Below are 16,107 nucleotides of genomic sequence, written 5' to 3'. Positions count from 1 at the left end.
GTTCAGCCATTATCACGTAAAAAGATAACAAACATCCAGGCAGACAGACAGACATACAAACAAAAATTTCAAAAAAGCGATTTTCGGTTTCAGGATGGTTAATTATACATGTTAACACCAATTATTTTTGGAAAATCGAAAATTACCAGAAAAATTTTGGCTACAGATTTATTATTAGTATAGATATTGCTTAAAATATGTAGTAAAATGTTAAAGTAAAGAAACTATTAACCTAGATAACCCATTTTTAAATTCATTTAAACCTAATTCTGAGAAAGTTATTTAAAAAACTATTCAAAGTGATCTGTATTACCCCATTTTATGGCAGTTCTCAAAGAGTACAAAACTACGAATACTGTGTACAACTTTCAAATACAAAGCAAACTAACAGAGTGAATGTCTGATATGAAATTGTATGATATTTCAACATATTGTTAAAAAAGAAATAATATATGTATCATCTTTCATAAATTCAAAGTTTGATGGCCTTACATTTGGAAACCTAAAATATTATCTTCTTCTCACATTATGCTCTCAAATAGCCTATATTCTTGATTTGTAACCATATCGAAATTCCTCATCCTAGAAAAAATATTTAGGCCTATTTCACTTTCTCACGTTGTTCAACACTGAAGTTATTACACAAACAGGTTTAAATAATATATGCAAACAATACAAAATTTAGCTCTCTAACGATAGTCTACTACAAATGTTTTCCAAATGGTAGTCTCTGGGAAGAAACTTAGTGTCATTTAACAAGGCAATATTCATTGTATAATTTTACAATTCATTAAAATATTACTATGCATTTCAAAAATATTTTCCAACAAAGGGTACATTAAGGATGTATGTTAAGCAAATTTACTGATAGTCCATTGTAATATGCATGCACCACTTCACTATACATATGAAAGCACAACCACTCTCCTTAATTTCAGCTCAAAATATTAATCTTAGCACTCACAGAAAGCAGGAACTCAATCCATCTCTTCAAGGGATCAGGAAAGGTCATGTGGGAGGATTGTTCACACTAATATGACAGCATCCACATCTGTTGGGCAATAGTTTGTATTAGCAGCTACATATCTATCCCATTTATATTAATCAAATAGAGATAGAATGTTCCAAAATGTTGACTTGACACCATTATAATAAAACTGATACCTTTATCTATATTCATGGCTTATAATATGAATTTTATATTACTAATTTAATGATATGAGAGGACTGAAATGCCCAAGAAAATAAATTGTAAAATACTTTAAACCAATTTTGACTATGTAGAATGTTAATATGGTACTTGCCCAAATACATATTGTATAATTGCAAACTGGCTAAACAGTAGTCAATAATAATAACAAATAATAATAATAATAATAATAATAATAATAATAATAATAATAATAATAATAATGGGATGGAATTTACGGGAAGGGGGCACTATGGCCCAGCACTGCGACCTTTTACGATCTATTGCACTAATCCTCAAGCTAGGCGCATTCCCAAACCCACACCGGTTGACTACACTAAGGTTTGCTGCATAGCCAGGTTTCGAGCAGGCAACCCCTCTTGTCCCTACGCAGTCCCCTCTATGTGTCACCAGTCAGCAATCAGGGAATGCTAGGGGTGAGACGAAATGGTGATGGAATGATGTAGATACCTAAGATGGGGAAAAACGAGAGAACCCCGAGAAAAGCCCCAATTGCGATCTTGTCTGCCACAAGTGTCACTATGGATTTTTCATTGAAAAATCTCAGACCTGACTGGAACTCGAACCTGGGCTGGTTGCGTGACAGGCAGGTGGTCTGACAACTTGGCCACTGCAGGGGTTTAATAATAATAATAATAATAATAATAATAATAATAATAATAATAATAATAATAATAACAACAACAATAATCTTTGTCGTTTAGGCACTCTGATATGGCAGAAAGAGTTTTCAATAAATATAATAATATTAAATATTATTTTTTCTAAAATGGGAGCTCTCAAAAATGCTTAAGATTTGCGTACTGGTTGACAAGATCCACTTAACCTCTCTCTGGGTAATAAATTTGTTACGACAAAATTTAAGTGGCAAAGATGGAAGCAAGAACTGCTCCATGGAAAACACTCCTACGAATTAGAATAACCTTCTGTCAAGAGAGTACTGTGGAACAAGATGCTTGTCTTCAGGAATCTATTTGGCAAAAGGATTTATGATGGATATCCAGGATGTTATTTATACGAAAAACTATCTCAAGGACTCAATGGAAGAAAAATCCATCACTGGATCTCTAGGGGAGATACTATGAGAGAGAAGAAACTAAATCTAAAAACTCCAATACTGCTACATATATTAAATATTAATCAGGCTTATAAAATTTCTGCTAAACAGAACTTAGAAAATAATAATTTCACATTATAAATACAAATCCTAATCAAACTCGAGAAATGAGTAATGCAGTGAAATCTCAGCATAATATAAATAAAAAATTTATTTTATTTTGGAAAATACGTTATAATGAAACAAGTTATTTCGATTCTACATTAGATAATGCATCCACAACATATCTTACCTTTAAATTTACTGCAGTTGTGTTTGCAGTCCATGTAAGATTCAATAAACTCAAGAAACTCAATACGCCTAGATACAGAACTACAAGTATTATACCTATCTTACTTACTTACTTTTAAGGAACCCGGAGGTTCATTGCCGCCCTCACATAAGCCCGTCATCCTATCCTGAGCAAGAGTAATCCAGTCCCTACCATCATATCCCACTCTCTCAAATCCATTTTAATATCTTCCCATCTACATCTCAGTCTCCCCAAAGGTCTTATTCCCTACGGCCTCCCAACTAACACTCTATATGCATTTTTGGATTCGCCCTTATGTGCTACATGCCCTGCCCATCTCAGACGTATGGATTTAATGTTCCTAATTATGTCAGATGAAGAATACAATGCGTGCAGGTCTACATTGTGTAACTTTCTCCATTCTCCTGTAATTTCATCCCTCTTAGCCCCAAATATTTTCCTAAGAATCTTATTCTCAAACACCCTTAATCTCTGTTCCTCTCTCAAAGTGAGAGTCCAAGTTTCACAACCATACAGAACCGGTAATATAACTTTTATAAATTCTAACTTTCAGATTTTTTTACAGCAGACTAGATGACAAAAACTTCTCAACCGAATAATAACAGGCTCACTGAATTTTAAAATTGTAACACAAAAAAATTATGTTTAAGTGTTGATGAATTAAATGAGATTAAAAGTTACAGACAGCGTTGGAAAGATCACTTATCTAGAATGGACTCTACATATCATGCTAGAGTTGTAGAAACCTAAATGGACGCAGACAAATTGCATGCCTTAGATGATGATGGAATTACCAGTTTTTGAATGGAGTTTGAATGACCAACATGGTCCAAATCCTTGACGCTGATGATGATAATAATTAAGAAATAATGTAAGTTTGAAAAAAAAATGTTACTACAGTAAAACCCCGTTTTAACATTTCTGTTTTTAAGGAACAGTCTGTTAAGTTTCAGCAAATTGCCATAAGAATAATGTAATTAATTTCCACTTTTGAGAAAACCCGATTTAAGAAAATCCTGCTTTTAAGTAATACTTTTCAGGTGGATTCTGTAATAATGAAGTCTGAACAGGGGCGGCCCGTCCTTATGTGCTACAGTGCTACAGCACAATGATAATTTTTGCTCAAATAAAGTGTTTGCAATACCATAGTATTTGATTTGCCATTTGACAATTTCCCGTGGTTATGTTCATGATGCGTTATAGAGTGTTTAGTCTTCGCTCTTTGGTGCCTCAGGGGGTTCGTTGTGCTACTCAAAACTTACATGAGAATGTAGACAGTTAATGCGCATGTGCGAAGCTGAAATAACTGCTCTGATTGGCTATTTTTACGCGGGGAAGTGCTGTAGTCAGCTTCAGCACAATACAGCTTGGAGATTGCAAAAGTAAAGCATAAGGAAAGAATGCTTGTTTGTGGAGGAACTCGGAACTACGTACAATATATTTGGTAATTCAAATGTTCGACTGCTGCTGCCATCTACCAGTCAGCAAGTCAGCAAGCGACGGAAAATTGAATCCCAGAAAATTGATGCCAAAGAGGTATGTAACCGCATAATTCAGGAAACTACTCATCGTTTCCAATCTTTAAGCTACCTAGACACAACAAAATTGTTAAACAGTGAATTTTTTGACAATTTTTTGCATAATTTTCCTGAACGCGAACTTGAAGTTGCTGTCAACAGCTATACTGTACTGAACAAAAGAATGTTAAAGACACAACTTGGAGTTCTATACGGAAGATCCGACTTCCGAAATATAGATGGCTGTTCAATTGTTACAAAACATAGTCTCCAACAATTCACAGGATCCATTCTGTGAAATAACGAAGTTGTTAAATATTTTGGTTACAACACCAATGACCACTGCTGAGCCAGAAAGATGTTTTTGTTGCTTGAAACGCATAAAAACGTTTTTAAGGAACACTATGTCCCAGGATCGCCTCACTGCTCTTGCAATACTTTCAATAGAAAAGAGTATAATGTTCAGGATCGAGGGATTTAACGTTTAACACCAGGGTAATTGACAAGTTCTGCAGTAGGAAGGAACTCCATATTTCGTCACTGGGCGAGTCTCAAATTAAGATAAATGCATATAAGTGTATACAGTAGTCCGATATAGAGATTGTAGCACACTCATTATTTTGACCACCAACCACTACTGAGTCTGAAATATTGACTCGACATTCAATAATCAGTAGTACCAGCATGTTTGATAGTGCATATCACTGATAATAATATGGTGGCGTCATTCCTTATGGTCTTGCTTTATGTTGGTTTCACAGAGTGGTTGCTTTACTTGCTTTGTTCTCGCGAGTTGTGTGCATCCTGTTTCATAAACAAAACACCCAATATATCCACCAGAAAAAAAAAATGATACCGTAAAACAGGATGACTTGATATGCTGGGGGGACTTGATACGTTTTGTAAGTTGTTGTTACAGAACCGAAACGTATGAAGTCCCCCCAGCATATCTAGTCACCCCATTTTATACGCTGGGAGACTTGATACGTTTTGTAAGTTGATGTTTCGAAACAGAACAAGTCACCCCGTTTTATGATATCATGGAGTGCTTATAACATAAAGGAGTTAATTTCGCTCACACAGAATCAAAATCTGAATTTTTACACAGTTTAACTTTCAAAAGTAGTGGGAAAATACAAGGTGCATTCAAGTTCTAAGGTCTCCTAATTCTTTTCTCAGGACTGAGAACAGATAGAAACATGCACTTGAGCTTAAAAGACGCAGGCACTCTTTGTGAGTGTGTGACACAGATGTCAGTGCCATGCAGCACACATAGCTCGAGTGGTTGCAGCAACAGTTGGAAGGTGTTTCCGATACTTCAAATGGCGACGTTCTCATTATGACACCAATGTGCTATCATACCATTTCTCCACTTGCGTGGCGTGACACCTACTAACATTCATCATCAGTTGAGTGAGACATGCACTGATGGTGTCATGGACGTGAAAAATGTGCTTTTGTAGATGAGACAGTTAAAAAAAGGCCGAACGTAAAGTGATATTGAACTGAAAGAGTCTCGGCCATTGCACCAATTGGACTGACAACAGGATTGCATAAGTGGAACAAGTGCAGCCGTCACACCATGTCTCACTCAACTGACGATGAATATCAATGGATGTCACACCACACAAGTGGAGAAATCAGATTATAAGACGCTGATCTTGTAACGAGAATATAGCCATTTAAAGTATCGAAAACAGCTTCTCACTTTCGCTCCAGCAACTCGAGTTCTGTACGCTATACGGTGCTATCATTTGTGTCACACATTCACAAAAAGAACCCACATCTTTTAAGCTCAATCGTATGTTTATATCTACTCTCAATCGTGACAAAAAATTTAGGAGACCTTAAAATTTGAACATGCTGTGCATATGAACTCGGTAAACTGACTGGAAAGGGGGCACTTAAGTTATAAGGCTCCTGTATTATCACTATCAGTATAATGTAAGAAAACTTGTTTGGTCCCAGGCAATAGAGGAAGTCACAAAGAAAAACACATTAAAAATTTCACCTAACATTCGCCTTACAGTTGGGAAAAAGTTCAGACACCCAAGCAGGAATCGAACCCACACCTGAGTGTGGCTATTAACTTTGTTCTGATTTGTTGAATAGCTTCTGGAAAACACAGTTGAAATTTACGAACACATTTTCCATATGAGTATTTCTTTAAAAGAAAAGAAAGCCTGTAGTATTGGATGTGCTGCCTGACAGACGAGTTTTGTGAAATATAATTATGTTACTTTTGTTTGATTCGCTCTGTAATTTTAACAATGTCGCACTTACATGTTATTGGCACTATCAAAACATCAGTATGTTTGGGGACTCCACTGTAAATTTAATGCATTTCTTACAAAAAAAAATTAGGAACGGCAGCAGTAAACCACAGTAAGCATAGGCAAAGAGAGAACAGTTTCATGGGGGGGGGGGGGGCAAAACCAAGGAATCCCAATATAACAGGGTTATGGGTGACATCATTTACCTCCTCACCCCATTATAGCTTGAACATGGTAGCGTCAGTGCTAACAGAAACTTTTCATATGAAGCTTACCTTCCTGAAGATATATGAAATATAAACTCTAATTATTTTATTTAATCTCATCTTTAAGTTTACACATTATACAGGGATTACTTTTCTTTTTTCTGCATTGTTGTGCAGTATGTTATTCATATTTCTCCAAGTGGCGGCCTGAACACCTGCAGACTTCTAACATATGAATACAGGCTGTTACAAAAGAAACATTACAGTGCTTCCATTCCTCAAATGAGGTATAGAAATTCTTATATAATCAGAAATTTAAAATGTATATTATAGTCCAGACACATGATCTGAAGACATGAATTCGTCAATTTAAGCACAGAAACTTAACCATAAACAAAAGCAAGAAAAATCCTTTGAATTCAATACTTTCTCAGACAAGTTTGGGGGGGGGGGGCAGTGCCTCCCCATAACTCAGCCTATGACAGTAAGTCATATAATGCACTGAAGGATACGATAAAAAGTATGGATGTGAGTAGAAAAGCAAATATTTCTTTGTATGAAGTAGTTGTAAAAGTAGTGTTGTGCTACTGTTGTGAAGAATTTTCAGATCTTAAGCAATTAATAACTGTGAAGGAATCACTATAATATGTAAAGACATCAGTTCTATAAATCAGATGTGGTCATCTAGTACAAGCCTCCTCACAAATGGAAAATATATATAAAAGTATATCAAGAATCCTAAACAGATCTTAGAAGAAATAATAAGCAGAAAGACCTGAGAATGAAATAATCAGGAGAGGAGCGGATGTTAGGAATCACTGGAAGCACCAGTTAAATTCAAAGTCCTTCTGGGCTGTAGCACAATTGGAGACAGAGAGAGAGAGAGACAGAGAAAGAAAGAGAATCAAGATATTGAATACGGCAGTCTGCCCACCAAAAAAACTACGAATGTAATAATATTGTAATATATTCATAATTTCTCCATGAAAAAGACAAATTACAATCAATTTTACATTGCAGTGTTGATGACTTCTGTATGAAGAGTCACATACAGACCAAGTTGATATCACCATCTTTGCATAACAAACTGCCATTTATTGTAGACTTATTTTTCCAGCCATGCTTTACCTGCGAAGAAAAATATAAATATGATAACATTTTTTTAGCAAGATTCATGTAACAAAACTCCTATTATCTCAAGAAGAAGAAGAAGAAGAAGAAGAAGAAGAAGAAGAAGAAGAAATTTTCATTCATCTTCCAAATGAAATTGTGTATCACAATGTACAACATGAAAAGTAATGTCAATAATGTAATAATTATTATACACACCAACAAAGATAAAAACTGCGAGTAATGTAAAACTACAGTACGTTTGCATAGCATATTTAAAGGTGTATGTTCTTAAAATTTGTGATATAAAATGTTTCTCCAAAATCTGGGACTTATTTGGTACAAACCTGGGACCAATTCACATTGTGAAAAATTGTTTGGGATGAATAGTCGCAGTATATACTATCATACATTAAAAAAAAGAATGACCAACACAGATAAAACCTTTTACCACATATTTTCACTTCGTCATATTATCCCTAATATTAAACTTACCATAAATGGAAATTATATTGCTCATAATGAAGCTCCAAAATATCTTGGGGTATATTTTGACAAAGTTATCATGGCAAGCCTACACAGAGAAGTAGCAATGAAAAGGATAATCATTTTGAAGAGATTATTAAGTAGCACACAGTAGACATGATCTAGGTCTACCTTAAATATCACTTACAAAATATATGTGAAATCTACATTATTATGCAAGCGAAGTGCTCCAGACAGCAAACATTTCCCATTGTGAGAAACTGGAAAAAGTTCAAAACCAAGCACTTAGACTAATTACTAGAGGAATAAAAACCACACCAATTGCAGCAATGCGAATTCTAACCAGTAACAAACCACTACAGTATGACAGATAAACTTACTAACTTGTGGAATAACTACAAATGCCAGGCAAGAAATTTAAAAACACAAGAAGGATTCATCCAAAAATTCAAATTTAAAGAAAAAATATAGCCTAAATTTTGATAATGGAAAATGTTGCTTCCACAAAACCCTCTTGATTACTATGAAGTGCAATGTGCTGTGAATCTCGTTAAATTCATCATCAAAAGGAGACTAACCCTCCCGGCAGAAATGAACTCAACAGCTTTAGAAACGATCTATATCAGATATCCTCAACCACAATGGAATATATATTCATACAGATGGATCCCTCATTAAAGCCCACCAGGAGATGGAATTTCATGTGAACTATGCTTGGTCTATTTTTCAGCTGGTAATTATCTATACACTTGGACGGTGAAGTACAAGCAAATAATATAGCTCTACAACAACTAACATGGCATGTAACACACTTTTAGAATGTTGTTATTCTCTGTGATGATTTTATATCTGCTTTAAAGGACATTTCAGCTGATTACCGTATCACAAATAAAAAGGTGACAGAATGCAAAAGAACTGTTACTCCTGGAAAATTTTGAAAGGTTATAGTTTTACAATGAATCCTGCACATTGTGGTATTAGAGTAAATGAAAATTTTGATGAACTTGCTAAAGAAAAAAACTCAATACTACAGAATAAACAACATGTACTGTCATTTCATTTAGCTAAATTAATTATTAAACAACAAATCAATGACATCAGAACTTATGAGTTGACAAAGAGCAAGGGTAGATTTTGGGATAAGAACCTAATACCAGATGACCCACGAAAGGAAGCAACAGCAGCTGTCAGACTGGCAACAGGACACGATTATATGGCTAGACACCTGTTTAGAATAGGTATATACTCAGTGATCCAACTATACTATGAACAAACTACACTGAAACCCTCATAATATATGCTCGTTTGTTATGCTATCCTGCATTATACTCTCTTTTTGTTCGGTCCCTATATAAAACCATGTAAAATCCACTACTTAATAAGCTCATATTCCCATTTAAGACACTCTTTCATCTGCTGAAAATTCTAAAATATCGTACTTTAAAGAATACTGAGAAAATTTTCCTGGACTTCTAGCATCCAAATATTCAAGGATTTGTAGAAATCTTTGTTTGGTGAATAAAATAAAATGGAATGCGACCCCTGTACTCTATTCAGAGCTTGTCCTTCTTGCTGGCAGTTTTAAATCGCATTGTCAGTGAAGACTTGACGAAGAGGAAGTGGAAGCAGTAGACATTTCAAATCATCCTTGCAACAAAGCCCTTGCAGCGGTGTCTGTGATTCATAGATTCATTAATGTTTCTAGCAGTCAAATTACTAATGTCATTTTCGATTTAAATCGTGTAGAAAATGCAGTTATTCTTAGTACTGGATCAAGTGCAAGACAGAAAACAATTTTTGACTTTTTTAATAAAGGGGCACTTTAACTGATAAGACAGTATATTTGTTCTGACATTTTCTGAAAGGTTAGAAAATAAAATAACCTTTTATCCTGCATAATTACAGTATTAAATTCTTAAATTTCTTCAAAATCATGTTTATACTAATTCATACCTTCATGTTAAAATTTAAAAAAATTAAAAAATGACGCACTCTCACTAATATGCGGTCCCTTGAAGGGTGTCTTACTGAGGTTTCACTGTACATCTTTCAAAATGTCAAGCAATTACTGAAGTGGAAGGAAGTGAATTATCACAACTTACAAAATATTATTGGGAAGGAAGACGGAGAATGACAGAACATCAATATTCAGAGCACCATCACCACCACTGTAAACGTCATGCCACCATTACCACTGCCTCACCACCACCGCCACTGCCACACCACCACCACTGCCACCATCACATTTGACTTCATTTATAAATTCTATGGTTTAAGTAGAAATATGCAATTAATCTTCAACAAATTTATATAAATTAGCTTTTAATTCGTAATAGTATTTTGATGTGAAATGTGTACATTCGAGGTGCAAAAAGGAAAAATCACTCATAGTACCATGGGAGCAGAAGTGTAAGTGGTTTTCACATAGTCACGGAAATAATGGGTATATGAACTATGCACATACAAGAATATCAAACAAAATACATGATAGTGTTAAAAATTACATACTGTATTTTATTACTTCATTTCAAATACAGACGTTTCATGTAATATTTAGAATTTCCTTAAATCCCCAGTCAATTTTTTTTTATTTACGAAAATCAGCGTTTAAAAATATTTGACCTTGCTTCAGTAACTCGCGTATAACAAATTGTTTAACAGCATGAAAGGATGGAACAGTGGGGAGCTCTCACCTTCCATACAGTACCCAATCTGGATGAACTTGGACAGTGAAAAGTAGAAATAATTCAATACATAATAATTACTCGTAATTCCTCTTAGAAGAAAATTTCTTCGTCAATATTAATTCACCATCTCATCTGCCTGTTTGTTCTATATAGTACAAAAAATTCACGAAAAAAAAATTGTAATACAGTGAAATGTCCATACAACAATTTTATTATTTATATAATGATAATACCCTTTACAATATTAAAGTATTTATAGTCCCAGCATTAAGTCCATTAATGTAATGTCATATTTCCTTCAGTACTGACATACCTCTCCATTATGATTACCTTCACAGTGCCATAACATACTTTTCTCCCAGTACAATGATAAAATAAGTCGTGAAAGAGTCAAAATGAACTACAATCTGATCAATTTGAGAAGACATGAAATAAAATTGTTACAATCGTTATAAATATTATATGGAGTTATACAGAAGTTACTTCAGTTTCAATATGATGTTAAAACACAAGAATTTTGTATCATTCTTTTTTACAACAAAAGAGATCAGATTATCTCTTAGCAGTGACTGAATAAAAATGCCATTTACTGCAAGGCAATGAAAGAATTTGAAAGTGTAACATCAGTTCAGCTTAGTTCTCGCCATGAGTATGTGTTCAGAATAGAGTTGGGGTATGACTAGTCACCAGATGTCCTCTTTTATCCGGACATGTCCTCCTTTTTAGGCCTTTGTCCAGGACCTGGTCGGATTTTAAAAAAAAATCAAGAAATGTCCTCCTTTTTTGTAACTTGTATGCCTGATATTTTGAAATTATCTGATTTGACGCCTTTTTCAAGTAATTTGCCTGTAGGTGGCAGCAGCATCGAAGGAATATATTCTTTGCCAACGATCATAAATCTCTTTGTTTACAAAATAATATTAAATTCACACTTTGTGCGGCCTTTTTATGTATTTTGATAACAATTATAGTTCCCTTGGCTTTACTATGTAGTTAATTGTAAAACCATTTTATATTATTAACTTTTATCACATGTAATGCTGTAATAAAATAGATATTGACATAATTTTAAGTATAATACAGACCTGAGCCTAAATCTAAATATATATTTTCTGATAGTTCCCTTGATTTTCATACGTAACTACCTGTAAAATCATTATTATTAAGTTTTATCATAATTATTTTGTATTAACATACTTTTAAGTATGATATAAGTCTAAATCTGTACTGTAAATATTTTGTAATAAAATAGATATTGACGTAATTTATAGTATAATATAGGCCTAAGTCTAAATCTAAGTACATATTTTCTGTCCTCTTTTTTCGAACAATGTCCTCCTTTTTTGAAGCTTTGTGTCCTCATTTTTATCGATGTAAATCTTGTCACTCTAGGTATGACAATGTTTTGCCGTCACAGCTCCAGACTGTGATAGCTCTGGAAAAATCGCTGTGACAGATAATAGCGATTTTGTCACAGTGTGATGTATGTTTAAATGATTCTTGGCGATTGCCAATGTTGTAACATCTTGGCATTCACAAAGTCATTTATTAAAGATGATGGCAATATATACCACATTCCAAGGATAATATCATCAGTTGTAATGTAGAAGTTTCTTGTTGCTGCAAGTCCGAGGTTGCCTGGGTTCTTCATGTCTTCAATTCGTGGTCATTTTACAAAATTATGGAATAGAACTATTCTTTGCAAGGGATCTGCATTATCAGAACAAAACTGGAATGAATACCAACATTACAATCAAAAGGCATAGTACAGCCCATAATGTACCAAACACAGATCTTCGTTTTGAGACTCAGATCATTACTTCTAACTGATGACCAGTGATGTGATCAGTCTTCTCTTTCACATATTTCATAACATTCGATTATTGAGATTTTATAGAAATCAGTGATGAGGGTTAAATTGTTAAATTCATGTAATGAATCCCTTCAGCAATATAGACTATAAATTAAGCACTGTATTTAATCAAAACATTTCAATGTTTCCCATCATGATCAGACAGATGTTTATGTTTATCGCTCTTCTGTGGATTGAATTAATACACAAATATGATTAACTTGGCGAGTATACTAAAAACAGAACACATTTTGAGTACTCAGACGTGTATTATACTGATGTGTGGGCACATATATTCACACAAGAATGTTTACGAAGATGAGTCATTTATGGCAGACTATAGCAAGCACATTGTAGCTTCATTATCAAAGAGTTGCCGACGTTTACCTCTATTCTAGAGTGTGACGATAATTAATTGGATCCCAGATATATGTTGTCCTTCAAGTTAATATTCGGATTTGCAGTCTGAACACTGGAGCTGTCATATATATGTACATCAGTCACCATCGTTATGAACCACTTATCGGTCTGAGATGGCGATTTCTCAGAGTTGTGATTGTGGAACTATAGTCACAGTCGGAACCAGTGACAAACCTATCACAGTGATAAAATCACAGGTCTGCAAATCACAACCCACCACTAGTTCAGAGAACTTTGAATCATAAATCAATAATGTTATGGTGCCATATGTTTAAAGAAATTAGATCTGTTAACATGCCACACACTGGTAGACATAGGCATGTTTTCGAAAGTGAAGCTGTTGTTAGCATTGCTATAACAGCAAGTCCCAGAAAAAGTCTTAGACGTCTGTGTGCAGAGATGGCTATGCCATACACAACTTGTCAGCATTATCTAAAACTCTACCCCTATTGCATGAAAGTGTTTAGGCATTATGCAGTCTGCAGAAGTGGATCATATTTTCTTTTCGTACTACAGCTGAGGCAGGGAAAACCACATGGACCTGGTGTTCCAACAGAATAATGCACCATTTCATTGAAGAAAAGAAGTTCGTGATTTTCTAAGTAACATTTGACATCATCTGGTATGATTATGGTGGGCCAATTATGTGGCCTCCATATTCTCCAGATTTGACACTACTTGATTTCTTTGCTTGAGGTTTCGTAAAGAAAGATGTCTATGCACAGCAACCCATGGATATTGATGACCTCAAAGCAAAAATTCTCTCAGCTTTTGGAAAAATTACTCTGAGTTGTAAGATCACACATGACTAGAGGAGATTAGCCTCCTGATGTGAATTGTATTGTGTACACAATGGTGAGAACAATAAGGTCTAATGTGGATAGAATTCCCATCCTTCTGGAATGTATTTACAGATCACTGAAAAATTAATAGCAACTGTTCTCATGTTACAGCAGTTTTATTTTGTCTTCCCAAATGAATCACCTTGCATTTCTGTCACAAGAAGAGTGAATTCGTCCTCCTTGACCTTGACAATGTTACCATCACCACAAGCTACTAACTACAAAGTGTAGTAAAATCGATAAACAGTATGCAGTGAGCTTGTTTGCTGGCAGTTGTGCTTTATAAGACCAAAGTATCAAGTATTTCTTAGATGGTTTGTTATAATTCATGGGTATGACTTTGGGTCCTCACACGCAAATTAAATTAATCTTCACCAGAAATCAATGCAGGAATGAAGCAATTTGTAGTAGCAAAAAGGTACGGATTTTGCAATGTATGATAGCAACTTTTGTATAGAAAAGGAAAGAGATTGAGGAAACTTTCAGTTCAAATGCTATGGATGATGCTAACCTGTGGCATAATAATAAAATTAAAGAAATCACATAGAAATACGTGATACAGAAAATTTACAATTCTGATAAAAACAAGATATTTTCCAGCTTCCTTCTGAGAAGACTTTATCATTTAAAAAAGAGATGTGTAGCGGAGGGAAAAAATCAAAATGTTTCACTGTTTTTCTCTGTATCAATTGGTAGGAATACACATGCTCTGACCCTTGATTATAGAGAGAAAAAAAAATGTGATGACTATATGCTTAAAAATGTTAACGATTTACCAGGTAAGGATTTTTAAGATCATATTCTTCAAAATCGACACTTCCAACATTCTGGATCCATTTGTATTTAAAATGAATACCTAATTACTATATGTATCTTTATTTTTCATTTTATTAGACTACAAGGTTGATGGATAAGTTCGTAGCATTTTTGTTCGTCATCACAATACTGCATTGTTAGAAGATTGTTTATCATTTGTTATTTAGAGTGTTGTGCTTGTAAATACGCCTTGCATATTGCAGATTTGAAGAAAGTTAGTGCAATTTGTGTGCTAACGAAGATGGAGTGTAAAGTGTGGGGGGGGGGGGGAGAAAAAACACTTCCGACATATTCTTCTGTTTAATACAGAAGCAAAGGCAGCAGAAGCAGCTCGAAACATTTGTGCCATACACAGAGAGAATGTCATCGGAGAAAGCAATGCAGAAAATGGTTCTGTCATTTCAATACACAACACCCCAAACAAAAGTTAGTATCTATCCACATAAGAATGTTATGCATCTGGTGGGATAAAGAAGGTGTCATATACGACGAATTGTTTTCCAGGAGTATAACCATAACTACTCACATTTATTGCCAAAAACTCAGACCCCTTGCGGCCACAATTGAAGAAAAAACGACTGAGAAGACTATATCAAGTGCTGCTGCAACACGATAATGCATGCACGCACTCTGCTAACATGATGAAAACAGCTGTCTAGGAGCTTGGTTGGAAGGTGATTCTGCAGCCCCCATATTCTCCCGAACTTGTGCCCTCAGATTTCCACCTTTTCCATTCCCTGTCCAACAATCTTCAAGGGAACTCCTTTGATAACGAAAATGCTTTACAAACTTGGCTTGACGACTTCTTTAACGCCAAACAAGCAGAATTCTTCAGATGTAGAACTGAAAAATTATTCCAGCATTGGCAGAGAGTCACAGATAATGTAGGAGAATATATTAATGATTAATTTCTGTCTCCTATTCACCTCAAATAAAAACTTTTGTCACAGCGAAAAAACACTAAGAACTTTGCATCAACCCAATTCAAATTGAATGGCGTGGATGACTGAGAACATGTTGGAGATGAAAATGATACAGAAGAAAAGGAACACAGCAATTCTTTGAATAACTGTGCAACTCAGGAATAACTGCTAATTATGTAAAATGTGAAGGTGCTCTATTTTCCTTTGAACTACACTTATGTTCTGCAGCCATTAGCCATAGCAGTAATGAAGTGCTTGAAAAGGTGTTACAGGTCCAACCTAGTTCAGAGGATCAACAACTTGGAAAGAAATTTGGCAAACCCACATTTTATTGATACAAAACAAGCCCGTGATATGATTTCTATAGTGACACTAGAGGCTACAAAGAACTGTTG

General features: G+C 34.7%; 1 protein-coding gene across 3 annotated transcripts in view; it reads right to left on the bottom strand.

The window, feature by feature from the left end:
* Positions 1-7,527: 7,527 nt before the first annotated feature.
* Positions 7,528-16,107, bottom strand: part of LOC138700032 (mitochondrial glutathione transporter SLC25A40-like) — a 40,172-nt gene continuing 31,592 nt past the window's right edge. For 2 of the 3 annotated variants that reach the window (XM_069826322.1, XM_069826325.1), the window contains one exon: positions 10,661-15,632. In XM_069826322.1, the coding sequence (XP_069682423.1) occupies positions 15,572-15,632 (61 nt within the window). In that variant the 3' untranslated portion in view covers positions 10,661-15,571. Of the gene's footprint in view, positions 7,705-10,660; positions 15,633-16,107 lie in introns of those variants that run through there. The other variant, XM_069826323.1, reaches the window with a different exon arrangement.

This window comes from Periplaneta americana, chromosome 5 (genome assembly GCF_040183065.1).
Source record: "Periplaneta americana isolate PAMFEO1 chromosome 5, P.americana_PAMFEO1_priV1, whole genome shotgun sequence".
Lineage (NCBI taxonomy): Eukaryota > Metazoa > Arthropoda > Insecta > Blattodea > Blattidae > Periplaneta > Periplaneta americana.
Note: the sequence above shows the minus strand (reverse complement) of the source record. Positions and strands in the feature narration are given on the sequence as shown.